Genomic DNA, 26,817 nt, shown 5'->3' with positions numbered 1-26,817 from the left:
GTGTGACCTTGGAGAAACTACTCAACGTTTCTGTTCTTTCCCGGTGCCCACAATGTAACAGTTTCATGGTGGTACCGTGAGCAGAGGAGACAGAACCTGGGCAGCGTACCTGTGCCTTGTGTTCTACAACCACGGTGGCCCCTCACCACCGTCAAACAGGCCTTGGGAAGGACAAGACTGCAACAAGGAGGGTTCCGCTTTCCTCTCCTTCCCCCTGCCCCCGTCCCGCCGTCAGTGCGAGCAAAGCTCAGGTGCGGACGGAGGGCAGAGAAACACCTGTACGAGTCAGCACCCAGCCCCCCGCACGCGCCGTGCAGCACCCGACGCCTCCCCGCGGTGCCCACCGAAACTGGCAGAGGCCCTGCATGCACCGGGGCAGACGGTCTGTGGAAGGGCCGTCAACAGTCTTGACACCGACAAAGTAGATTAGCAGAGCAGACACTGGAATCTGAAAGCAATTTTTATCCCTTCTTGACCTAATTCTGCTCCAAGGTATCATTCTAGGGCCTGACACATTACCTGCTACATGAGGGGCTGTCGTCGGCCAGCTCAAAGAGCTGCTGGTGTCACCAGAAGGGATTCAGAAAAGCCCCTTAGCCATCTACTCATATGGAGGAGGAGGCTGGCTCCCCAGTAGGTCAGACCAGGACAATCAAAACCCCCACAGACCCCAGCACCCCCACTGACCACAGGCAGCAAAATGCAGGCCACGTGCTTATTTTCTGGGCCTATCCACCCACAGGCAACAAGGGGCAGGAACTGACTGAGGGGTGGCAAAAGCCTTTGGATTCGATCAGAGCCCTAAAAATGAGGGAGTTTAGGGTGGAAAGAAGGGAGCGAGCCAGAAGCACGTGTCTCCTCTTTACTATCTCTAAATACCACTGCCTCTGTGGTACCATGTGGTAAAGGAAACCTACAGCCACCTTTGTTCCCTTGAAAAATAGAACCATTCCATTTCCTACAGATAAATGAGATTCACAATGACGCATAATAGAAAACCAGGGATTTCAACTAATCTGTGTGATGTTCAGTTGTGCCAAACCAAATTGTATTCCAGGCCAACAAACCATCTCTGTCGCTCATCACGGAAGGAAAAGAAATTCCGGGTGGGGAGGGTCCCTGGGGCACGGACCCGCACTTCAGAGACACAGCTCTGCTTCCCACCGGGAGGAAACACAGCTTTGTTGCCAGGACAATGGGACAGCCACAGGCCTGGGGCTTTACACAGAGGGAGACTCCGTTGCTCAGAAAGCCAGTCCAGAAAGCAGAGAGTAAATGCTTGAGCAGCAAATGACAAAGGAAACGATTCAGAAGGGCTATCTCGCAAGTCTTCTAGGCAAAAGAGGAGGTCTGGCTGGAGACCCTTTGAGCATGAAGTCTTGTTCTTGAAAGAGAAGAGCAAAGCATCCCGACGTTACTGATCTCTCCCCTCCAGGTTCAGGCCGACCCGAGTTACCTCTCCTTTGTTGGGGTTGAGCGCAGTTGGTCTGTTACTGTAGCTTCTGAACTGAAGGACGGAACCTGCCATCACAGACACGGACTCACCAGACAGAGTCACTTAGAACATTAAAGGACGAGGTATGAAAATCATTTCCAAAGCGAACTCCATCATGGCTGCATCCGAGAGCCAGACAAATGCTCGGTACGAGACTCCCCAAAACCTAAGTTCCCGTACAAAGCTATGCAAGAAGTCTCATCCAGAACAGCACGACGTTTGCAGACACTTCTCTCTTACCTTGGGTTTTGGAGACAACGTGGCTTCAGCAATTTTGTGGATTAGCAATAAATCAAGTGAACTTCACTGACTGATAATCCAATTCATTTAAAGGGGTAGATTAGGGGAGTACGTGTATCGACACTGCAAAGGCAATGCTTATACCCAGACAGAAAGGAGGCCTACTCAAAAAAAAAAAGGAGACAGAGAGAGAGAGAGAGAGAGAGAGAGAGGGCATCTCGATTAATTTTCCCATCTGTATCAAGTATGCAACGACCTATCTCAATATATGAATAACACAGCACCACAGAAGGTAGTGTGGTCCAGGGCAAAGGGAACCACCGTTCTACTGTTTTATTTTCCTTTGTATTCTGAGACTTCATTTAAATGGAATCCTATGACATATACTGTCGCGTCTGGCTTCTTCTGCATCATGTTTGTGACTGTCGTTGGCATTGCTGCACACATCAGCCGTCACTTTTTTTCCTTGCTGTATAGTAGTCTACTGCGTGAGTAAACCCAGGAATTGTTACCTATCCTACTTTTGACACGTGTTTGAGCAATCTCCAGTTTGGAACTGGATGGACGAAACTGTGCCAAACATCCAAGTACATCTCTGATTTGTATACTCTTGTCTTTTTTTTTTTAATGTTTATTCATTTGTGAGAGAGAGAGAGAGAGAGAGCGCGCACATGACCTGGGGACGGCACAGAGAGAAAGGGAGACACAGGATCTGAAGCAGGTTCCAGGCTCTGAGCTGTCAGCACAGAGCCCGACGCGGGGCTCGAACTCACGAACCGTGAGATCATGACCTGAGTCAAAGTCAGACGCCCAAGAGACAGAGCCGCCCACGCACGCCTGTATATCCTTGTCTTTTCTAATGTGGAAATTGAGACCTCGTAACTTACTCAACGGGAGGGCTGGAATCCAGCTACCCTCTGTGCAACACCTGCACACTGACAAGAAGAAGCCTAAAGAAGAGAGACTCGACTATTTTCTTAGTCATCTCTCTCGTACCATCTTGTCTCTTTATTTTCCGGGTCCTTCTGCTTCAGGAAATCCCACTTTAAAAGGAGCTATTTTTCCCTTTGCAAGTCCATCTTTCTCAGCAAAAAATCGGAAGGGAAATGCAAGAAACCAATTTTTCCCTAATTGATTCCTAAAATGAATCTACTCTCTAGCAACTTTAATTCTTTTCCCACGAGAAGTGAACATAACAACTCATCCTAGACCCTAAAAAACACAGATGTCTCATCCGTAAAAAATAACAGTCGGGGGCTGGAGGTTGCAAGATGCTGAATCCCCACCCCCCTCCCCGGCCCAGGTCTCCGGAGCCAGCCTCTGGCACAGTGTTCGCTTTAAAGATTAGATTAGAACATGATGACCCATTAACCTCACCCGTGTAGAACCTCCACAGGCAGAGGTATGGTGAAACAAGCTTTCGTCAGTATTTACATTTGTGATGTGTGGAGATTTGCAATTAAGAAACACAGCAGACCGACGGTTTCCTACTTCAAAAAAGAGGGAGAATACCGGTGATCTGAATAACTGAAAAACAACTATGAATTTCCTAGACAATTGAGCACCTAAAGGTAGTCTTGATGACACGAAGAAGTTCATTAAACTCACTTCTTCATATAAGTGGGTTTTCTAACCTGCCAATTACAGTTTTCCATTTTCTTCCTAGAATTACACACCATGTGGATCTCAAATAACACCGTCCCTGGAGCCTTCTTCCTGCCGGCTCACACTGCCCCCCGTGGTTCCGTCCCATCCTCCCGTGCATGCATTCATGTTTATCTGTTTTCACTCATGGCCCCTAAAACTTTAGCTGTCCATTACCACCAGCACAATTTCAGTATTTCCTGGTAGTTTTATTTACAGTGACATGTTTAAGAGATGGAAGGCAGATTTCGATTTTATGGATTAGCAATAAAGCAAGATTTACAGAAAGCTACCCGGACCACTGGGAGAAATACTGGGCCTGCAATAACGACAGCACATCCCCAGGGGAATTACACTGGCGCGATCCGTGGCAATGATCCCTCCCACCTGGCATCTTAGGTCCCCCAAGTCCGACACAGCCCAACATCAGGTCCCTTCCAGGCAGAGCAGCGGGTTACGGGTCCCCGGGCGGTTCATGTATCTGCTAGCACATGTCTCCAGCCGGCTCTCAGCAGCACCGTGGGCCGGCCAGAGAAGTAAACAGGCTGAAAATGAAACTCGGGATGGGGAGTAAGAAAAGATGATAAAAGCAGTGAGTGGGCAGAGTTTGGAGTCACAGGTTCAGGACTCCCTTCCTGGGTACCTCCGGATGCCAAAGGACCGGAGACTTGTGTCCCAAAGGAGGCTGAGAGGTAAGAAGGGAAACGAGGAGGTTTTAGGTCATCTTTCTCCTGGAATGTTGGGACACAATGCCCCAAGCACCACATAGAGACAAATGAAGCATCTCATGTAGAGCCATCTATAAAGAACAGATACCGTGTTAAGCATGATGCTAGGCTCACTCCAGCTCAAGGAACAAGGGAGTAGCAAACGCTGGGTCCCAGGCATAGGGCTGGGGCTGAGGCCGGGACTCCAGGATGCACAGGCAGAGGCGTGCACACCTGCACCTACGTCTGAAGAGGCCGCGAAGGTACTTTCCCTCCAGTCCTCCCATCTCCCCCCCCCCCCCCCCGAAGCATGTCGCTGCCCTTGGATCCACCATTTGTCTGCCCTTTCTTGGGAAATACACTCATGAACGTGGCCACTCTCAAGTACATTCGAGAAGAATGAACTTCAAGCCCCAAGCCTGTGAAAATTGGGGGAGCCAGGAGACCTGCGGCCAGCTGGCTTCTTAGTCCCAGGCCCAGGCACCAACCGGGGTCTGCCAGGAAAAGCTCAGAAGAACCCCCCCCCCCACCCCCCCACCCCCCCCCCACCCCCCCCCACCCCCCACCACACTGGTGGATCTGGCGGCTTTGTTGAAGGGGTGGGGCATACCTCCTCGTGCATCCCTGCCGGCTTCCTCCCCAAGTGAGCTCAACTCTGCCCTGGAACAAAAGCAACACATACCCTGTGGCATCTGCAGGCCGGTGGTGTGTGTGTCAGGGAGGGAGGGGGGTTTCGATCAGGAGCGGCCCTGCCGCCAGCTCTGGAGTGTTCCTAATGTCAGTGGGCAACAGACCCAGAGGGCACTCCCCCTTCTGTCCTCAACACTCACAGCTGGCGGGCCTGTCGGCCTCCGCTTAGAGAGGCTGACCCCGGGGTGGACTCCTCCAGGAAGCACGCCCCTGACCCTGGCCTCCACTAGGCAGCCATCCCCAGGTGAGGGGGCAGCCGCCCAAGCCCCCTCCCCACCCCCCTTCCCGAGCTCCGGGATTTCAAAGCCCCGCGGGGCTGGGCCCACTGGCAGGGCCGGCAGCCATCGCGCGGGGACCCCAGCCACCCCTCCCGGGAGAGAAAACGCCGGGTCCCCCGCCCTCCGGCTGCTCCGGAGGCGGCTGGGGGGTAGACTCAACAAGTTCCCGGGCCGCGCAGCGCCGCCTGCAGCCCAGAAACCCCGAGGACGCGCCGCGGTGGAGCCCCGCGCACAGGCGGCAGCCGCCGGCGGCTCCTTCCACCTCCTCCTCCGGCTCGGGCTCGGGCTCGGGCTCGGGCGTCGGCGGGCGGGGGCTCCCCCACTCCCTCCCGCCCCGCTCCCTCCGGATCGCCCACCCCGCGCACGCGGCCCGCCGGGCCCCGCGCCGCCCCCGCCCCCGCCCCGCGGGGCCCGGGGCTCCGCCCGCCTCGGTGCCAGCCGGGCGCACAGGCGGCGGGCGCGCGGCTCCGGCGCCCTCTCCTCCGGCCGCCGGGCTCCGCGGAGTAGCGGGGACCCGGGGGCGGCTGCAAGGACTTCCCTCCCGCTCCCTCCCCCTCTCCGCCCCCGCCTGCCAGCCCCGGCTCCGAGATCTCGCCGAAGACAATTGCAGTAAATGAGGACATCGGAGGAGCACGGCGCCGGGTGGCTGTGGCTGGCTCCGCCGCGCCGCCAGCGAGCGAACGCGCGGGCGTCCCCGGAGCCGGCCGAGCCGCTGCCTCCCCGCGCGCGTCGCTGAGCCGGGCCGGACGCGAGCTGCGGCGCGGGGGCCGGCCGGGCCGGGCGGGCCGGGCCGGCGGCGGTGGAGGGGGCGGGCGGCGGGCGCGCAGCCGGCCGAGTCCCCGGAGCCGAGCCTTCCCCCGCGCGAGCCCGGCGAGCCTCGCCGCGGATGCCCTGCCCGGAGTGCTCCGCGCCGCGCCAGGCTCGCCCGGGTCCGCGGCGAGACATGCCCGAGCCAGGCGCCGCACCGACCTCGACTTATCTGTAAGCAGCGGAAGGTAAGCGGAGCCCCGCGCGCCCTCCTCCCGCGCCCCGGCGCCCGCTGCACTTGGCCGCGGGCAGAGCACCGCTCGGACGGCCGCCGACCCCGGTCGGGCGCTCGCACTCGCCCCCAAACGGGCTTCGCCGGGGACTCGGCGGCTCCCGGGGCCAGGACGCGCCGGTGCAGCCAGGAGCGGACCGGGCGGCGGGCGAGGTTATGCAACTGCATCTGGCGCGGCCGGGTCGCCGAGGGGCGTCTGGCAACTTTGGCGACGGCCTGGGAGGAGCGGGGCTGCATGTCTACGCTGTCGGTTCTAGACAAACGCCACAGCCTCCTGAGCGCCCGAGAGCCCTGACCAGGCAGAACTGGGGGATCGCGGGCGGCCGCGTCCCCGGAACGTTTCGAGGTGTTTAAGTATTTTCCAAACTAAAGCGAACTGGCAAGTACGGCTGATTAACTTCGGGGCGGGGGTGGGGGGTGGGGTGGGGATAAGTCCGAGCAGAAGGGCCCTGACTCCGGCCGCGAAGGAGAGGAGCGAGCGGGAGCGAAGGCAGATGCCCACGTGAAATGCCCATTTCCTCCCGTGGCGCCAGGGCTCGCTCGGGTTGGCACTTTCGCGGGGCCGCGGGCCCGGGTCGGTGCCCGCGGGCCTTCGGGGTGCGCGGCATCCCGTGTCAGCCCGGGACAGGCGTGGGAAACCAACCAATGCTGCAGAGCGAGCGAGCGAGCGAGCAAGCGAGCTTGCTGGCGGGCGAGGGCAAGAGGGAGGAGGGTGCCCGCGGGCCGGCCCGGGGCCGGGGCAGCGCCTGGAGCCCAAAGTCAAGAGCGAGAGTCTGCGTCTTGCTGGTTCATGCTCAGGGTTCCCAGCTGGCGTCTCCAGCGCGGGGATGAAGAACCTGTCCTTGTGACCTCAGCATTCTACTACCCAGAAATATGCCATGGGCAGATGGAGCTGGCGATAAGGGGATGCCAGGAGTGGGGGAGGAGAGGCGCCTCTGGAGTAAATAGGGGAGAAAGTAGGTGTTTTTTGGCTCATCTACAGAGCAGGGCTTCTGCCCCGACCCCTTTCCCACCGCAGGTCTGTGCCTGGGGGCTGGAGCCAGAGAAGGCAGTAGAGCAGTTTAATATGACCTTGTCTGCTTAGGCGCTTAAATCCTGCGGAAGCATCCTGAGGTGAACTGGCCAGAGTGGGAAGGAACTTTGGGCTAGCCCTGCCTTGGCTACCAACGCACACTAGCATTTCACAGGACTACAGCTCAGACTAGCAGAGGGTCGGGTCCACGCGCTGGGAGGTTTTCCCTCGGACAGGGACTGGCTAGGGGTTACCTCTCCACACGCCAGTGGGGGACCGTCAAGGTTAGAGCGAAGGGGACTTGACTGAAAAATCCCACCCAAATCACCTGACCTGGGCCATTCCCAACGAGTCGTACATGTATGAAAGTGCTCTAACGTTGTTAAGCTTATGCCACAGAGCGAGCAGAAAGTAACCATCGTTTCACTTTGCAGAGGCAGAAAGTGCTGGTTTGTACTATTCACGTTGTGCTATTTATTGCATTCATATCCTGTTGAATGTTACTTTCCAAAGAAAAGTTCATATTTATCCTTGCCTCTTTGTTGTTGTTGTTGTTGTTGTTGTTGTTGTTGTTGTAGTTGTTGCAAGAATGATTAGCAAATGGGCACAAGCATCTCAAAGGAAAAATGGAAGGCCTGCGATCTGCATGCCTCACCAGATATTAGTAATTTACTACCCATGTTTACTACTTACATTAGGTGGCACTGCTACTCATGACGGTTTTATTGGAGGCGCATGTGGATAAAAAATGTCTAGCACAGCTATCGCTAATTGCATGATTTTGCATAAATTATGCTAGCTACAGAGAGTGTGGGCTTTTCTTCACCCAATTCACCATTTCCTTAAAGACAGAAGGATTCTGTTTAATTTCTTTAGCCAAATGAAAGACCTCTGCTTAAAGACAGGATGCCCTTGAAACGCAGAGTATGCCTTTGAACTTCCTACAGTTGTCACGACTTCATTTTTTGTTACTGTGGTTAGGACTTGGAGCTTTTACTTCAATCAGGCCCATTATCCGATTGACGAGCACAAATACTGGTTAAGAAATAGGCGAAGAAGGCAGAAGCCGGAGAGTTCCAGGCTTTGCACACATCGCTTCCAAAAAGCCCCGTGGAAAGTTAGATACCCTTCTTACTCTGTTTACCCGGGGGGCTTCTCTGTTCTGCCACAATTGTTTTCCCCATGGCAGAATACAGGATTTTTGTCTTGTTTTTCCCTCGATCAAGAAAAAAAAAATGCAAGTAAACAAGCACGTAACTGAAAGGCTTGTGCATGAAAGGCATCAGTCTACCAGGAAGACTCCTACACATTGAAACAAGCAGTCAGAAAATAAAAATGATTCTCAGAACAGTTGATCACAGCAGACCAGCTGGACAGATGCGTTCACTTAGCTAGACATTTGTATTCTCCTGGCTGTTCCAACCCATGGCTGTCTCATTTACAGCAGCAACTACTGAGCTCTCTTGTATGAGGAGATTAGTTACTGTTGGGGACAGGCTACTTCCCGGGGAATGACGATAAAGAAATCACAGCTAGACGGCACAGCGATGGGTCTACGGACCAGCATCCACGGAGGAAGGCAGGGGCAGGGGCAGTGGGGATTTGGTATCCTGGAGCTCTGGACCAGCCCACCAGACACCTGAGCAGGTAACACGTCAAGGCTGCTACGTAACCGATCCGGTGGTTAACCAAAAAAAGCATGTCTATTTGAGGCAAACCACAGTCATCTGGGAGAAAGGGAGGTTATTAGGGTTCCCCAAACAAAACTGGCATCTTTTTTCAACAGTTCCTTCATAAATGTGAAGGACCCTTCCCCACCGTAATTCCATTGAGACCTTCGCTTCCAGCCCAAAATTAGCTGACATAATTTATGAAGCAGATCCTTTTCAGCCTCCTCACATATTTGATTTTAATATTTCATAACATTATGGAGCGACTTCAATATTTTAAAGGAAAATTTAATATGATTGATATTACATGACAACACTTTTATTACCGTGAAATTCGCATACAAACATTTGGATAAGCCTTTCTTCGATATTTGAGCTCACTTATAGCATAAACATAGTAAAACATCATAATTTTTCATCCATTTATTTTTTAGTTTATTTATTTGGGAGAGAACGCACACACGTGCGCAAGCAGAGGAGGAGCAGAGAGAGAGAATCCCAAGCAGGCCATGCGCTCTTAATGGGGCTCAATCCCATGAACCGTGAGATCATGACCCGAGCCAAAATCAAGAGTCAGATGCTTAACCGACTGAGCCACCATAGTCCATTTACTTTAAAAGTTGCGCATCTTATGTATTAAGGTCAGAGGAGTGGATTGGTACCAAGTTGTGGGGACCCTGCCGGGATTCATACAAACAAACTGTTGAGACGTCATCTCACGTTAAACGCCAACCCGTACAAAGTACAGGTTCGAACCTGTGGACCATGTATTATACTGTATCTGCCTCAGATCCAGAGGCACTGAAGTGTCTCCAAGCAACCAAGAATCATACCTCTCAGAGTAAGAGAAACCATAACTTCAGGACACATGTCCTGGTGCCAAATTCAATTTCTGATATAAAGTCAACCAGCATTTCCTCTACCATAAGCCATCAGGATATTCAGCGTGGGTCTGAGTCTGTGCACTTCAGACATCATTCATACCATAATGAATGAGCTGAGGGGCTTCGAGGTAGACAGAGATATTATCGAGAGACAAACTGCTGATCTAAAATAAAAACAAAACACTCTAACCTGATAGTTCTGTGTCTTTCTGCTGAGTGCATATTCTCAGCTCTAATTGGGACAGAGAGAAAATTAATTTGAATATAGAAGAGCAGCTATTAGGGACAAGAAGGAGCGTGTTTCCAAATTACACACCTTTTCACTAATACCATATTTAAAAGGAATTGGAAAAGAAATATCCCCGAAGTCAATGTTCGTGAATATTGCTTTTCTAGTATATTGATCGGATTATTCAGAGTACTGTACATCCACATTACTCTCTTTACCACATCATCTTGCTGTTACTCAGGTGTGGGTCAGAAAAGATCAGAGAGGGGATCAGGCTGGCACACTACGTTCACCTGAGTTACGCTCTTATAGCCATGACCGGGGCAAAGAAATTTTTTAAAGATGGTAACACCATGGCAAAATGCTAATCAAAGTTCATGCTGCAGTTACTATGGAAAATTCCAATTCAGTCCTTAATAATCTAGCCTTGGGCATAAAATGGAATGCCGTAAACTATAGCATACGAGGGACATGAGAAGGACTTTGGGAGGCCACAAATGCTGCACAAAGAAAAGTTGCTCTCCTCCGTACTCCAGAGGGAATGAGGGGAAAAGGAGGCTGATGGCCTCAGCTGCTCATTTCGGCTACTCATGTGAAGGAACTACCGTGGAGATGCATCACATTCCCATTCGACCTCCGTGAAACTGACCAGTCTCTGTTAGTCATTTCAGTGGTGACGTGGGTCCCTCCACACTGGTTGTTCCCCGGGAAGCATGTGTATGTCAACTTCTCATTTCTTCATCTTTTCCATGTGTCCTTAGTGGTTAGACTAAACACCTTAGGTCATCTTTAACTTGCTTTAGGAAATCTGCTTGCTTTCATAGTAAGTGGCTTTCGTGTCCTTGGAAATGTACTGGAATTATAAAACCTGGGTTCTGAAAAATGGGCACACATAAGGAAGGTAGACTGACAGGAGGATGGTTTTGTCTACAAAGGACTGCTCGTTCATGGAAATGTACTGAGCAGTAGCAGCAGTGGCCAGGACAATGTGTGAGTGTCACAAAACCAAGTGACGGGTTCCTCAAGAAGCTCCAGTCCGGGAGGGCGAAAGGAGGTGGGAGGCAGAATCAGGATAGGACAGACCGCACACGTGGAGGTACCCGAGAGAAAGCAACACCCTGGCTGGGACGAAGGTTGAGATTGGACCCCCGAGCCCAGCACATGCAAATCCTGGAGCTGAAGCCCATTCGCCACGTGCTCAGAGCTGGAGATCTGTACGGGAAGAGTGAGAAGCGACACCAGGCAAAGGTGCAGGGGTGAGGATCGGAGAGTGAAGAAGGAGTGTGAGCCAGTTTAAGGTAGAACCAGTAGGACAGGAATGGCCTCCACTCACTGGCTATGGGTAAAGGGTGAATGCTTTGAACAGTTAACATACATGTCCAGAAGACGGAGTCTTGTTAGCTAGAGATGAACCAGATGAAAGGGTATAACAGGTGAGAATTAACTGGTACCAAGGGTGAGTGGTGGCATTAGGGAGAGATGTCAGGGGACAGCTGTCAGAGAAATATCCCACATGGCAAATCTCTATAACATGGCAACATGAAGACGGGATTAAAGATACCACCAGGGTAGTGGGTGATATAGATGGAAACAGGGAAGTCAGGGAACCAGCAGGTTTGGGGGAAAAGATGTGATGACCATTAGAAAGTTGACTTTGAGTTTCGAACCAGAAATACTATTTCAAAAAAAATAGTTTCATCATCTTCTTAGAACCAACGTGAGAAATACTTTCAAAGAAGAGAATGAAAATGGAGTAAAGGATTCACAAGACAAAGAAATTCTTGAAGGACTAAGAATAGTATTACCTAATAACAGATGCTTAATAAATATTTAATGAGGCTGCTAACAATAAACCTCATCAATGATTTTGCTAGAAATTCAGGGAATCCAGATTGAACAATAATGTTTCTCTTTCACTTGAAGTTGCACACTTTTTGTAGTAGAAATTAGAAAGAAATACATGAGAGGGTGGTAAAAAGGAAGCCTGCTTCTAGAAATGGACAGTCCTTACACCTGGCTACACGGTGTTTAGGCAAGAAAAAGGAATCCAAGACTTGGGTTTTTCTACCACCAGACTCAACCTTAGAGTTTTCTTTGGTAAAAATTCACTTGGGTAGAAACTGAGTTTCTAAAGGAAGAAAGTGTTTGAGTTTAATGGCCTAGTAGTAGAGTAAAAGAACAACAAGGAGAAATGAGAAATTCTAACACGTCAATCAGACACATACAATGTTCCTGTATCCCCAAACCATTTTTTTGGTTGGAAGGAACTTCCACTACCGCTTTACCAAAATACTGGAGAGTTCATAGAGTCAACTGAAGGCTGACCGGAAGGTATCTGTCTGCCTCGCGGCCTTGACCTCACAACTCAGTTTCACATCATGACATCAACTCCATGGATCTTTGGGCCAGGCTCATCAATTTATCACTTCCTTGTTACCAATACCGGAGTGCTGCATAAAGACTTGCCCTCTTTCTTGTTCCTTCGTTGAAATCACATGGCACAAATGGCCAGTTTCCTGTTAATCATGCACTTGAATCTCACACAGCTCAGAGAAGTGTGGACGGGAATCATTCCCAAGAAAAGTTCGTGCCACATGCCGGTGTAGAGAATTTGAAATTTAAAAAATACCGTCAGGCCGTATTTTTCATTTGACTTTTCCAGTCATCGAAGAGCCCAGTGAGAACTGCCTTTCTCGATCACTTCCTGTGTGTTTGTTTTAATGGCGGCTGTCAGCTTGGTGGCTTCACAGATGTGGTTTCAATCCTTGCTTAAGTTGCTTTGTTCCTGTTCTTTATATTTGTCTCAGTATATGAAGTTAACTCTCCTTTAAGTATAACTCACTTTATTTATTGTGTCTACCGGATTTGCTAGTGTGCCAAAAATACCCAGGGTGAGGCTGAATGATGGAATTTATTGCACGGTCGGAACACTGGGTCTATGAAAATATCGCCCACTCTTACTGAGCAGAGGAAGCGCGGGGCAGGTCCTCTGTGGTGCAGGGTCAGCCGCCGAGTGAGTGTTAGAGAATGGACCGTCAGCCAGGGCTCCAGGCTCTAGTGATCATTAAATCGCTCCTAGCGATCATTAAATGCTACATCGAAGCACCAGTTCTGACTCTAGACCTGAAGAGTCAGTGAGAGGGACCAATGGTGTGCCCGGCTTGGGAAAAAAAAAAAAAAAAAAATCTAAGACAAGTATAGACTTTTATTCAGCCACTCGAGGTTGAAACCTTCAAGCATGTTTCTGTCAAGGACTGAAGTTGGTGTCGCCCACACGCATAACATGTCCTAAGTGTGTTGTTCGTATCAGCGTCCCCTCCGCCACCAGAGACGGCATCACCAGAACCGCACTCTGAGGGTTTTAAAGGCACCGACCGACTGAGCCCTCGTCCCAGATCAGAGTGTTGAGAGCAATGTCTAGGCGACACTGTCTGCACCTGTCCCCCCAGTTCTGACCATTACTATCGGTGTGGCCATGGGCACTGACTTGCCATCAGTGCCTCGATGTCTCCACCTTTATAAAAAATGGAAACCTCAGGGCGCCCGGGTGGCTCAGTCGGTTGAGCGTCGAACTCTTGATTCCAAGCTCAAGAGGTGATCTCACGGTTCACGGGTTCGAGCCCCGCTTTAGACTCTGCGCTGACAGCACAGCGCCCGCTTGAGATTCTCTCTCCTTCTCCTTCTCTCTGCCCCTGCCCTGTTCTCCCTCTCTAAAAAATAAATAAATAAACTTTAAAACAACAACAACAACAACAACAACAACAACTGGGAACCTCTCCTTCCGAGAGAGTTTGGAGAACGCATTGTTAGAACATACATAAAGCACAAAAACAAAAGGGTAACTAATCTGTGCCAAGCACCACAGAAGTATTAACTCATTTTATGATCCCCCCAGGCTGTGTAACATGCTCTAGATTCTAGGCAGATTCAAGGAAGGGCCAGAACTCAATCAGGCAGTCAGTCTCTACACCCCAGTTCTTAACGATCGTAGGAGAAAACATACGCAGGAACCGCTATGTCCAGAAAAGCCGAGAGTGTGAGAATCTTAAATAGATCATCTTGAGTACTCCCCCTCCAATGTATAAGCCCAGATCTCAAAGCCCAGATCCATGGTTAGGGAGAGCTTTCCCCAGCCGTGGGATTGCTAGGAAGGGACAGAATTCGAGATGTTTTACATCCCCAACCAGAAATGTCGAAAGAACAGAGGTGTGAAGATGCCATATTCCTGCTATTAGCCTGCCAGGTGCCAATTTCTTTGGAATCTGCCGTTCAGTAATCAGTCCACAAGGCAGCGGTGACAACCAAACGGCCCCTTATTTTAAACCCTGACGAATGACTGGCCACTCACTGTCCCTCTGCAGAATGTGAGTCCACCCCCACCGCAGGCCCCACCTTGCTAGCCGTGGCCTGGGCAGTGCTGGTGACCAACCCCGCATTTGACTGTGCCCCAGGTTCATTCTGGACAAGATGGAAGGGGCTGGCCGTGCCCGCCCCCCTGGGACATCACTCACTATTCCCTTCATTCAATAAATATTTACAGGTACCTTTACGTACCCCGTGTTGCTCTGTGCTTTAGCGATACGGCGGAGAAGAGAAGAGAATGAGGGGGTGGGGAAGAAAACAAGACAAAACATGTGGCCTGGAGGCTCTGCATGATGGATGATGACATCCATCTCTGCCGCCCTGTCTCCATCCCCAGAAATTCTGACTGATCTGGACTGGGGTGGGGACTGATAGATTTTATTGTAGAAAGATGGGCGCAAGGGTAGAACCCTTAAGGAGGATCATGTCTCTCTGTTTCCTGTGGAAGCACAGCCTCCATCCAGAGTCTCTTCTCCGTATCTGAAAATGCTTAAAAAAAAAAAAAAAGAAACAAACAAACAAACAAACCCCAAAACTTGTAAAAGGTTCCACTTGTTTAACACCTCTGCTCCCGTCCACAGCTTCAAGAAGGCCAAAGCAAAGAGGGGTCGCTTAAGGTTTTGGAAAGATTCATGTTTTCCTTTGAAAAAGTACTTTTAGGGTTGTGATGTATGCAGAGACTCGCTTCCTGATCATCAGCACTGCTTACTCACTATGGAGCTAACTTGTCTCCACGAACCTACAGAATCCGTCCCCACCGTCCGGTCCCTCTCTCCCAAGCCTCGCGAAGGACAAGGCCATCCGATCCAGGAGGGTCTCGGAGAGATTTAAAGGCAGAAGCAGAACCCAGACATGTAAACTTAAATTAGGATTATTCACTAGGTTTCACACTTCACTTACTGTGTTGGGGGCTTCATGGAACATGAAGCCGTATGATGTCCTACCTCAGATGCCTGTCCTAGCCTGGATGAGCGGTCAGGCTCCATTCTGGAGAGGATGAGAAGGGGCCGCTCCAACGGCCCCTGAAAGAGAATCAAAGAGCTGACGGCAGGGGCTCCAAATAACAGCAAGCAGGATGTGACGTGGTTTACTGGGACTAACTTCCCTGAGGAGCAGCCTTCCTCTCCTGTGTCTGTCTGTCAATCCGTCTGTGTGGCTGTCACCCTCACGTTTCCCCCCCACTCTCCTATTTCCTCATTCCCCTTTTCCTTCCTGTCTATATTCATCATGAACAAAAAGTCGTGCAGGATTACATTCCTGAGTACCGATTTTATGTATCGAGTACAATTTCACATAGCGTGTACTCAATTCAAAGTAAGGAGAAATGAAAGGGGTTTGTTTCATTCACAAGCCGTGTGCCCAACATACCCTTCCGAAGTCACCGGACTCAAAGGTGTGCTCCAGACCTTCCATGGATCCCCACCCCCACCCCCCTGCAGGCCAATGGCTCCCCCCCTCTGTAGCAAAAACCACAGTCCAATTAGAAGGCTGAGATTAGCGAGATTCCACACTTTTAAATGTTTTTGTTATCCTAAGCTATTGCAATTTTTGAATTAAATTCTTACTGAATCTTGCCACTACTGTGTCCCACTTTCGAGAACAAAGCTGGATAACGTAAGAACTAATCAATAGCAGGCCCCAGCAAGTCATACTTACTACAACACGTGTCGTTAGGGGCCCCACCGTACCTCATGGTTAAATATACCATCCGGCTGACCCTTGAGCAACATGGGTCTGAACTGTGCGGGTCCATTTATAGGTGAGTTTTGGGGTTTTGTTTTCCGATACTGTACTGTAAATGTACATAAGTGTACTTTTTTCTTCCTCATAATTTTGTTGGTCACATTTTCTTTTCTCTAGTTTATTGTGAGAATACAGAATATAATACATAACACATATAAAATGTGTTAATCAGTGTTATGTTATCAGTAAGGCTTTCAGTCAACAGTAAGCTATTAGCAGTTAAGTGTTGGGGGGCGTGAAAAGTGACACGCAGATTTTTGACTGTGCGGGGTTTGGCGTCCTTAAAGTCTCGCGTGGTTGATGCATACACCGTTTCTGAACCATATACTCATTTCTGTGAGTGTTGATGCATACACCATTTCTGAACCATATACTCATTTCTTCTTCACCTCTACAGGCGAAGAAGAAAATTTAAGGTAATACTTTGTAACACTCAAACTCAAGATAGTTATGCCAAGATTCAGAAGATAAAAATCTCAGCACGGTTTTACCTATGAACCTCAGGAAACCGTATCCTTCTCCCTTCCACCCATTTAATTCCTACCCAGGTTTCAGAAAACAGCCACATTCCACCTGATCTGAAGATTCAGGTAACGCAGAAAGTATCCTTAGAAGCCACCAATATGATATACCCATCTTTAGCCTTCTAAAAATCCACGGGGAAGGCCCCAGCTGTGAGGATACTGTGATGTATATCATTATATTCGTAGACCAATTACGTATCAAAGCTGAGTTCAGGAGAGAAGAGGCGCTTAGAGGGACCTCGTCTACAATCACTTATATTTGCGTAAGGAGAGAACTGACACGCGTCAAAGGGAAGTGACTCAGGCGTTAGGCCGGTTCTTGCACATCTCCTGGGGAGGCACAGTGGGCTGGTGCTATCGATAGACGCACGTCCTTCCCCAGAACTGTGCCTCGTTTTCCTGTGTGCCCAGCACCTGGTGTGGTGCCGGGTCACCCCAGACACGCAGATGCTACCCCTCGTGTCAGTGAAGGCAGCGTGAGGACTGGAGAAGCCAGAGAAGGTAGGGGTGGAACTGGACCGTCAAAACGAGACCACCTGGGGAAAGCAGGTGAGAAGCACGGTCCTGGGGCAGGAGCCACGGGAACTGAAGACACAGAGCAGGGACTGCCCACGGTATGTTCTAGAGACGGCGCAGGAACTCGAAGCCTGGATGAGCAGAACCTCCAGGATGGAGGATAGAGAGCCGAGGGCAGGGGATGTGAGAACACCAAGGTCAGGGTGGGAGCAGTGGGAACAGAAAGGAAGAAGCCCATAGGTAAAGGAACAGGAAGGAAAGACAAAAATCAGTGGGACCTAGAGAAGCCTGGCTTCGAAGAATTAAATTAGAGAATGAATCAGGCAAAGTACTGCCAGCACCTGCTAGGGTGACCTCACAACGGACAGCGAGGGACTCACCACCATCCTAAGTTGGGAGACGCGTCTTTAGACGCCATTGCAAGCCATGTTCAGTCCCGTATGTGATACTAGGTACCTTTGTTCCATGCGTGGCCAAGGGGAGCACAGTAGCTATGTTTCTGGGTTGAGTACGGACCACCCCAGGATCTCAGGTCATGGTCTGCGGCCTCTTGTTAGGATTCTGTACAGTGGGCTCCTGGGGCAGTCATTTCTCTATGTTTTGCTGTCCACTTATAAATAGGAACCGATCGCAAGAAAGGCTCATTTCTCCCTTTCTTTCTTAGCTACCTCTGCAGTAAACTCAAGACCTCGCAAAGTCTATGGTTTGGCTAGGCCAAGGAAACACAGGAGACGCACTACAAACTACATAGTTTGTAGACGCACTACAAACTACATAACTATCAAACTCAAGATAGTTATGCCAAGATTCAGAAGATAAAAATCTCAGCATGGTTTTACTTACGAACCTCAGGAAACCGTATCCTTCTCCCTTCCACCCATTTAATTCCTACCCAGGTTTCAGAAAACAGCCACGTTCCACCTGATCTGAAGATTCAGGTAACGCAGAAAGTATCCTTAGAAGCCACCAATATGATATACCCATCTTTAGCCTTCTAAAAATCCACGGGGAAGGCCTACCCACAACACAAGGGAGATCCGTTTTGAGGGTAATAGATGGGCACTCACACGGTCTCGCCAGGAAGATAGATTGTGTCTTCAACTCTAAATCATTGCAATTGCAGTGACCGGTTACCTCCAAGCAGAAGCCCTGCCCTGGGGGGTTCCCAAACAGTATCTCGAGATTCAACTTTGAGAAACAGCAGGGAAATCATAAACTCTTCTGACATCCTTATTTTTTGGAAAAATCAATGTCCTAATTTTAGCTTAAGGATTTGTCATGAGTGAAGACATGCCATTTAGTAAAAAAAAAAAAAAAAAAAAAACCAGATTCATCACAATGAGTAAGGCAAAACTACCCCGAAGTTCATTCACTATGTACATGTTTTCCACTGAGATTCCCATGAAGTCTAAGCATGGGAGGCCACCTAACCCCAGCCTCTTTGGAGCTCCAAACTAACAACGATTGTTGCTTAATTACGTGGAGCCATCCAGGCAGGAGAGTAGGTGGGACGTTAGCTCCATTGATCTGTACGAACCAATGAGCTATATTCAAAGCTAGAGCACTTACATTCAACATCGTGTCTAGTTGTCATGCCGACTGGGGACAAGAGAGGAGCAGGCAAATTCGTTCCTTTTACTAATCTTACATGTGATTTTGGTGGGTTGTTGGAATCGGTGTTTCTGGACCCTCTTTGGACATGATCAATTAGCAAAGCTAACTGCCACAAATAAAAAATTTGTTCTCTACACTGATGTAACGTCTCACTTGGAGGAGGCATTTCTCCCAGTTGATTTTTGCCAACATCATAAAATTTTGCTAATTCATTTCTACTAATTTAGATTCCATTTGGACAGAGGATGAGCAAAGGTTAACATCACTATAAGCTGAAGATCAAAGAACTAAGTAAATAGTGAAACAAATGAAGAAAAACGTCGGATTTGTTGAAGAGGGCCACGTTCTGATTTCTGTAAAGCCTGAACATCAGACCCCAAGCATCCATGTATAACACGGATGGTTCACTTCCTCTCATTAGATGGTTCCCCGCTCATTAGAAACAGGCCAGTGTGAGTCTGTGTGGCAACACTGATTTACATTATGTGGCTGAAGTAATTGACTGTAGGGTTTCTGTTGGTTGAAATGTGTTTATCTGAAATCACAGATATGTGTGAGCTGGGGCCCCGCCTCGGGTAGCTTTCCTTCTGCCACAAGCCTGCGTGGAAGCTCCACGAGTGCCCCCTTTCCCTCCTTCTGACTGGACGGTCGTCGGTTCTTAATGATGGAGGCCTTACTGCAATATTCCACAAATCAAGGGAACGGGCCACGATCGGGCAGTGTTTCTGCCCACATGCCTTGGCGCTAAGGGAGCGGCCTCCTCCCTAAACTTTCAATCTCAGAGGGGTGTCGGTTTTCATCGGTTACCCCGTTTTAGTCCTCTGAATCAGTGGCCTTTGAAGAAGTGAACAAATGTCTGGAAAAATATCATTTCAGTGTATTAAAGGAAATTAAATGGGATAATGAATCTAACTAAGACACAGTCCAAAATCTATAGCAGTTAGCTTTGCCCTGAGGAAGGGAGGACTTCTGTTAAGGAAGGCCTTAAACTTAACCATTTCACAACACAAACGAGTTCATTTAATGGGGGAGACCCTGTCCCTCTTTCCCTTCCCTCCGGGAAGCGGAGTGTTAAAGAAGGTAGGTTCATTCCCCCACCCCCCCCCCCACCCCACCCCCACCCCCCGCCTCCGCCATTCTGACTGGCCTAATGTTCAGGCTTTCCCTCAGCATATGGAATAAAATGCTGACCCAATTAATCTTGAATTCCAGCCAGCATCTGTGACTCCAAGGTGTCTCAACAGCGGGAAAGCCACTAGAAAAACCAATAATATCATACAGTCCCCTTCCAGACTCTTCAGATTGCTTGCCCAGCTCTTTCGCTATCTCCACTGACTGATGGGACACTAGGGGCTGTCTTGGCAAGGCCAAGGTGCTCAACAGCCCCCACGGTCCGTCAGCTGCATCGTGCCACACAGATCACCACACAGCGCCAAACTGGAAACCTCCCGGTAGTGCAGACGCTTTCAGAATGGAGCTAATCCAGTGGAGAGTCTCCTGTCAGCCGCTGAGATCCCAGGTTACTTCAGAAAAGAATGCAGACTATAGGTCAAGTCCATTTCACGTCTAATTAAAACAGATGGCAGGTCTCACCCCAGCAGTGAGTTTGCTCCGAAACCGACGTATCTTCTACCAAACGCTGCTTCTCCTAACCTGTGCACGCACACTTAGGTACACAGCTCTGTGCACACACGTGTGCACATCTGCACACGTACTCCACACGCTAACACGTCAGTGCTTTGAAATTCATTTTCGTCCTTTATTCAAAGCTTCCTCCCAACAATAAAAGGTGACCTTTGGGAGGCTGCATGCACCCAAATCTAATCATTTCTGGGTTTTTCTTATTGTGATGCAAGTATTTGTAATTTCCAGCGGCCTGATCCTGTCATTCTGCCTGAGGTGCGGACTGACTTCGCCCTGCGGTTTTTAATTGGCAAACAACACGATAATATTAAGGCTCCCTCAACAAAAACTGGAAAACAGAAGGAAGAAGATAAATCTCCCCAAATGCCCGATCTTCACACACCACGACGGTGACCATGTTTGTTCATTTCCTTCCGGTACAATTTGGTAGACTGCTTTCTTTCACTTCACATTATTTCGTAAGTGTTTTTCTATGATACTAAATAATCTTTATAATTATCATTTTAATGGCCGCACTGAGTGAACGTACACCATAATTTACTTAACCGTTTACCTATTGTTAGGCATTTAGTTACTTCCACTTATCACTCCTTGGGCTGGAAGGAACGTTTTTATATAAGCTATTAATTTAAAGCAGCACGCAGAGATGACTCTCCATCACTAATCTAAAAATACAGGGTTTATATATTTACAACTCACATTTGATTATGCACTTTAATTTGAGGGTAATTAAGACATTTACATTCCAAACACTCCTCCACACCCCCAGCTCTCCCCGAGCCAGACGGGCTCAAGCGTGCCTCGCCACCTTCACCTCAAGACGACACAGTCCGATGACTTCCCAAACACAATTTTCTTATGAAAAATAAACTTTATGAACTCCTGCTGCTTTGGGACCGAGAGATTAACTCCAAGACCCAGAGCCCATGCTCCTCAGAGGTGACATAGCCAAGGCGAGCCATCGCTGAAAATGCCACTGTGGCCTCAGGAGGACCGCAACACTCCGGGTGGCCCTCACGGGCCCGAGTGTGTGCTCGGGGCCAGGTTTATTCCTGGGAACTACCTGCAGGTTCTCCGCATAACCCGCGCCCACATGCCTTGCGACAAACAGGCCAAGGAAGTCGCTGAGAGGAGGTCCAGCCGTTGGCTGCTTTCTGAAGTTCATTGCAGGGCACTCACTTTAGAGGCTCCAGGTTTGCCTGGGCAGGACAGCAGGTCAACGCCCGGGATTTAGAGGGATGCAGGGTGGGGCCCTTGAGCTGTGGGACCCTCGGCAAATTAGGAAAGAAAAAAAAATCTGGAGCCTCAATTTCTCTATCTGCAGCTTGAGGATAGTAAGAGTGCCTCCCCTGGGAGGCCGTCCTGAGGGTCAAGGAGAAAATCCAAGTGAAGTGCAGAGAATGTTAGCATCTGTTTAGAAGCAGGAGGACATGTGGACTGCACGCTGACCTCGCGCCGTGCTGGGTGCACACTCGTGCGCTGAATGAACGAAGGGATGATGAATGAATACAATGTGCCAGAAGCCTCGATTTATGGAATGTCTTCTCTGGAACACCTGATGTCCTTTCACGACCAAACCGTTTCCTTAACCATCACTACCAGCCTGAGCACCGCCCCCCCCCCCACCAATAAACAGTAAGTGAACCCCCCAGAAAGGTGTAACCATTTAATATGAAAGTAATTCTCAGTGTCCAGGAAAATTCCATCCTAAAGCTTTAGAGTAAATGCCACCCAGCCATCAAAAGGTGTGCAGATCTCCATCTGAGGTCCAAATAAGTCAACAACAAGAATTCCTTGATGTCTTTTCTTATCGGTGAGATTAAGACAATTCCATTTCTAGTTAAAAACGAATTCATCAACAAACGACACTGAGCAAAAGCATCTGAAGTATCACCATCACTTTTACTAATAAGAAAATGATTTTTATATACTCAGCAACTCCCTGTAAAACAGAGAGGAGCTTGGAGTTGTTTATTATTATTATTTTGCCACTGGCAATTAATTTTTCTGATTTGTTTTATTAGTTTGATGGTTGGGTCCAAGATTCAGAATATCTTTCCAAACCAGTGGACGGATGTAAGAAAATTATTTCGGTGCAGTTCCTGGCAAATCGCGATGATGAATAGCATGGTAGGACAAACTTATTCAGACACACATTTTTCAGTAGTGGCAGGGAAAAGGCTGAAACATTACTAGTAAATTGCTTTTTGTAAAAATGCTCTCCCTTTCAAATTTTCCCTGGGAGGAAGGTCTTCTGCAGAATGATGGGACAATACAGTCTGACACAGCTGGACAACAAAGGCAGCTCAAGAATGACTACGAGATAAGACTGAGGGTTAAGATTTAATTTTCTCATTAGACCCCCATGTCCCCCATACCTTCCCCACACCAAGTCCTTTTGTGTGCATCATTCTAACCTGTTGGGATAAGTGTCTGTAAAAGATATACATTATCTCTCCTTAGCAGGCCTTCTCGATCCCACCCGCCATCCAGAATCTCGTCTTCCCAACACAGAGCCAGGGTATGATGCGGCTCCAGTCTGTTCCCTTCCTGTAATGCTCTCTCCAAAACCGCCCAGTGTTTCAAGTGTCAAATTACAAAGGCCTCCAGATATCCTCAGTGCCCAGTAAAGCCTAACAGCCAAAGAAGGCTTATTCTCTGTCTTCTCCAGACTACCTAGGAGAGCGACTGTTTGGGGGTAATTCTGTTGTCAGAGGAAACACAGATGTGGCAGTGGCATGAGGGTGTGGCTCCCTCCTGGCTAGGCATAGAGCTGGGTCATTTCCAGATTAGCCCTTCGAAACAGGCACCTTCCAGAACACCCTTCCCCCACCCCGGGAGCCTGGACATTGCCATCTGTTCTCAGCCATTCACCTTGCTGGAAGGAAGGCCCTTCCCTTTCGGGGACACACTCCAGCCATCGAAGGGGGACGGTCTAATGTGGTGGTTCTTACCTGGGGGCGGCTGTGTCCCCCTCTCCCCAGGTCACTGGCGCACAGGGAAGGTGCTCCTGTCTAATGGGCAGCAGCTGGGATGCTATTGAACATTTCTACGTGCGCAGAAGAGCACCCCCACCAAAGAGTCATCCGGCCCCAAATGCCAGGCGTCCCAAGGCTGAGAAACCCTGGTCCGACCTAAAGCAACTTCGGCAGAGCTCACTTCTGCTGCCCTCCAACGTGACTGCCGGTTCATCCTCATGGCATAAGTGATGACATAATTAAGTTCTCTCTAAGCCTTCTGTTCAGTAACTCTAGCGGAGACCTGCAAAGTGCCAGGGCCAGTTTGCAGAGTCCCCAGGCTGCAAGGAGCGGCAGTTCTAGAACACGCTCAAATGGGGGCTCTGGGCTTCTCCCCACTTTTTGCCTTCACTGGACGATCATGCCCAGTGTCGTGCACTCCTACCCCGATAAGAATTAAGGATGTGGGGAGGTGCCTCTCTGTTGGACACCTGAGGTTATGGGAAACAGCATGAACTCAGACATCAGGGAGATCAGGATCCTGCTCCTGCCTGTATGTCCGTCCTACTTGCTGTGTGACATTAACAAGTGACATAACCTCTCTGAACCCCACTTTCCTCCTTGAAATGGACCACACGGCACTAAAGGTGTTAGGTAGAGTCTACACGCATCAGCGGAGCCCCGGCGGCCCATACACTCACCCAGCTCCTGTAACATTTCCAGAAAAGTGCTCCTGGAGGTTTCAGTATCGGGTTCATGGGCTCCCCCACCCCGGACAGCCCGAAGGGCCTGTTGGCGCGTGCACTGGGCAGTGCAGCCTGGGCCCCCTTCTTGTTCATCTGGCTCACGTCTGTGACCTTGCCTCTCTGGACGTGCTGCTCTAAGGCCAGGGCCCTGTATACCCCGGTCCCTCCCATCTGACTGTTTTCTTCCAGAGCGCTAACTCACAAACAACATAACTATTTTCTTCCTTTAAGTTCGGCCCTCAAGAAGATTCTTCCACGTGCAATGAGCAGCTGTGAATCTGCCTGATACAGTGAAGGCACTTACCCCACTGGTATTCCCCAGAGGGATCATCGGCCACCTGCACCTTTTTAGATGCATTTAATAATTCAGCCCAAGATGAATTTGCATGATTAACATAAAGCCTTGTGATTTTATTTTCTTTCGGGATTCAAATACTGAAACAACCACCATTGTTTTCATTTTCAGAGGTTGGGATCAAAACACAAAACTCGATTCTAGAATGAATAATTTCTTTTTTTTTTTTTTTAATGTTTTTTTCAAATACCACTCTCCATAGAATCAAAGAACAGAGCTGCTAACACGGTCTTTATCGATGCAGGGGAACCCATGTTCTTTCTAGGGTTAGCGTTAACCCATTAGAAGCAAGCCACACCGCAAAGATTAACCGTTTCTGGTGTTCCCATAGCAGTGTGCCCGTTGTCCCATGGCGCCCGTGTTGGCAAAGACAGACAAAGAGGTTTATTTCCCTCCTTCATCGTAGGGCGCTCCACATGGATCTCTCTGATCAGGACCTAGACTCCCCAATAAGAAAACACCAATTCTCCCGGATTCCAGTAATAGATTAATCGCGTCATCCTCAAAAAACTAGTAAAAGCCCAAACCGAATAAGATGCATTTGGAAAGCCATCTGCCTATGAAGTGGAGGCGTGTATGCAAAACGATAATTTGAAGGCAGAAGAGGCAGCATCGTTGGGTTTCTTGATGAATATAGTAAAACAGGTTTGTCTAATGGGGAAACATGCATTACTATCAAAAGAAACGAGTGTATCCCACATGGAAAAGCAGGCAGGCTTTAATATCGGAGAAGCATCTCAAGCTGTGCCTGCCAGCGATTCTCCGCCTGTCTGATTTTTCTTAACAGAAAGGCCAACCTCACCTGTTTAAAAGTAATTAGGAAGCAGGCGGTAGCGAGGTGAGCTAGGAGCTGTGTGTGCCTGTGCTCGCGTGTGTGTTTCCGTCCCACTGACGCCTGTGTTGATGTTTCTGAACGCAGGAATCATGGTCAGTAAGGAAACCGGCAAATGCGTACTCACGACGTCAGAGAGCGAAGTCGAACCTGCCGCCTGCCTGGCCCTGGAGATGAGATACGCCCTGGATCCCAACCGGCAGATTAAAAAGCGGAATAAAGCCCTGCAGGTGCGCTTTAAGGATATCTGCGAGGCACAGAATGAGCAGAGGGACTCACGGCTCGCGGCGGGACAGCCCGGCGAGAAGCGGGAGGCGAAGCCCGTGTCCTACAGAGCAGCCTACCGCAAATACATGACCGTGCCCGCGCGGAGGGCCATCCCCAATGTCACCAAGAGCACAGGCGTGCAGACCTCGCCGGACCTGAAAAAGTGTTACCAGACCTTCCCCCTGGACCGCAAAAAGGGGAATCTCAAAAGCATCCCGGCTGCGGATGCCTTTAAAAGTCAAAACAACGGGTTTGTGGCGGAGAAGCAGGAGGAAGGGGCGGGGGAGGAGGCCCGGCCCTGGGGTGCCGGCCGGGTGCACAAGACGGCGGCCTCGGTTTCCCATTCCGATGAACACGTGAATGAGCTGGACCAGCCTGCCGGGCTCAACTGCGCAGAGCCAGCCGAAAACCCTGATGCGCCCGGCTGCCGAGAGGAGCCTCTCCAAAACTCCGCTCGGCCTTCCTCCCGGGAGCCCGACCACCAGCTGCACAGCAGAGCGAAGCACGGCAGGGCGACCCCGGACACGGAGGAAGCCGCTCCGCCGGCCCACGGGACGGTGTTCAAAACGGAGGTGGCCGCCGTTTATGCACCTGCCCCCGGCGCGAAGGCCCTCGAGGCCGCCTTGTCAAACTCTGCCACCGCGAGCGAGTGGCCCCTGTGCCCGGCGGCCGACCAGGAGCGGGGGAGAGCCTCGCGTCTCAACGGGCTCCAGGGACCCGCGGCGGCCCGCTCGCCCCCGATGCAGTGCCTGTCCCCCGAATGCAGCGGGCGGCCCACGCAGACCCGGGCCCCGCCGGGCGAGGACGGCCAGCCTTGCGCCGCGGCAGCCGCTGCGGGTGGAGAATCCCGACAAATCGTGCCTCACACGGAAGTCGTCGACCTGAAAGCACAGCTCCAGGTGATGGAGGACCTGATCAGCTCAAGCCAGGAAACCATCAAAGTGCTCTTGGGGGTCATTCAGGAGCTGGAGAAAGGAGAGGCCCACCGGGAAGGGTATGTATGCCCACGTTTCCCCCGAAGCCATGCGGGCTCATCCCCCCGCGCCCAGCCCACCCAGGGTCCCTCGGTAGCCTCCAAGGCCCAGATCCTTAGTGAGACTGACATTTCCGCATTTCTGCGGAAAGGCGATAGCCTGAGGCTGGCGTGAGCTCAGAGGGGCCCCGAGGTTATTGTACGATGCCAGACATCACTGCGTACTCGCCGTGAAGATTTATTTGACGGTTGGCGTTCAGGTGCTTGGCCTGGAATTCAAACCATGTGCCGATAGTTTGAATGAATGAATTGTTGGGTCTTTCCATTGTGTGCCCTGCGATGAAAGGTTGATGACACTGAGGACGTCTCACAGGGTAGGCCAGTCCAAATTCTCTA

At 50.2% G+C, this 26,817-nt stretch overlaps 2 protein-coding genes and 1 long non-coding RNA gene across 9 annotated transcripts in view; 1 reads left to right on the top strand and 2 right to left on the bottom strand.

The window, feature by feature from the left end:
* DOCK1 (dedicator of cytokinesis 1) overlaps window positions 1-26,817 on the bottom strand; it is a 522,147-nt gene that overhangs the window by 240,576 nt on the left and 254,754 nt on the right. The window lies entirely within an intron of this gene.
* Window positions 3,273-5,333, bottom strand: LOC109252274 (uncharacterized). 2 transcript variants are annotated; one of them, XR_002073921.2, is made up of 2 exons: window positions 4,697-5,333; window positions 3,273-4,064 (listed from the first exon to the last, which is right to left on the bottom strand). It is a non-coding gene; the product is annotated as an uncharacterized LOC109252274 (long non-coding RNA). The 2 variants fall into 2 exon arrangements; XR_002073922.2 differs by lacking the exon at window positions 4,697-5,333 and adding an exon at window positions 4,196-4,605.
* The window catches only part of INSYN2A (inhibitory synaptic factor 2A), a 56,955-nt gene continuing 35,610 nt past the window's right edge, over window positions 5,473-26,817 (top strand). For 2 of the 4 annotated variants that reach the window (XM_019424620.2, XM_019424616.2), the window contains exons 1-2: window positions 5,473-6,049; window positions 25,269-26,442. In XM_019424620.2, coding sequence (XP_019280165.2) covers window positions 25,274-26,442 — 1,169 coding nt within the window. In that variant the 5' untranslated portion in view covers window positions 5,473-6,049; window positions 25,269-25,273. The other 2 variants (XM_053910044.1, XM_053910045.1) reach the window with 2 other exon arrangements.

This window comes from Panthera pardus, unplaced genomic scaffold, assembly GCF_024362965.1.
Source record: "Panthera pardus isolate Hobbes unplaced genomic scaffold, ASM2436296v1 HiC_scaffold_22, whole genome shotgun sequence".
Taxonomy (NCBI): Eukaryota; Metazoa; Chordata; class Mammalia; order Carnivora; family Felidae; genus Panthera; species Panthera pardus.
Note: the sequence above shows the minus strand (reverse complement) of the source record. Positions and strands in the feature narration are given on the sequence as shown.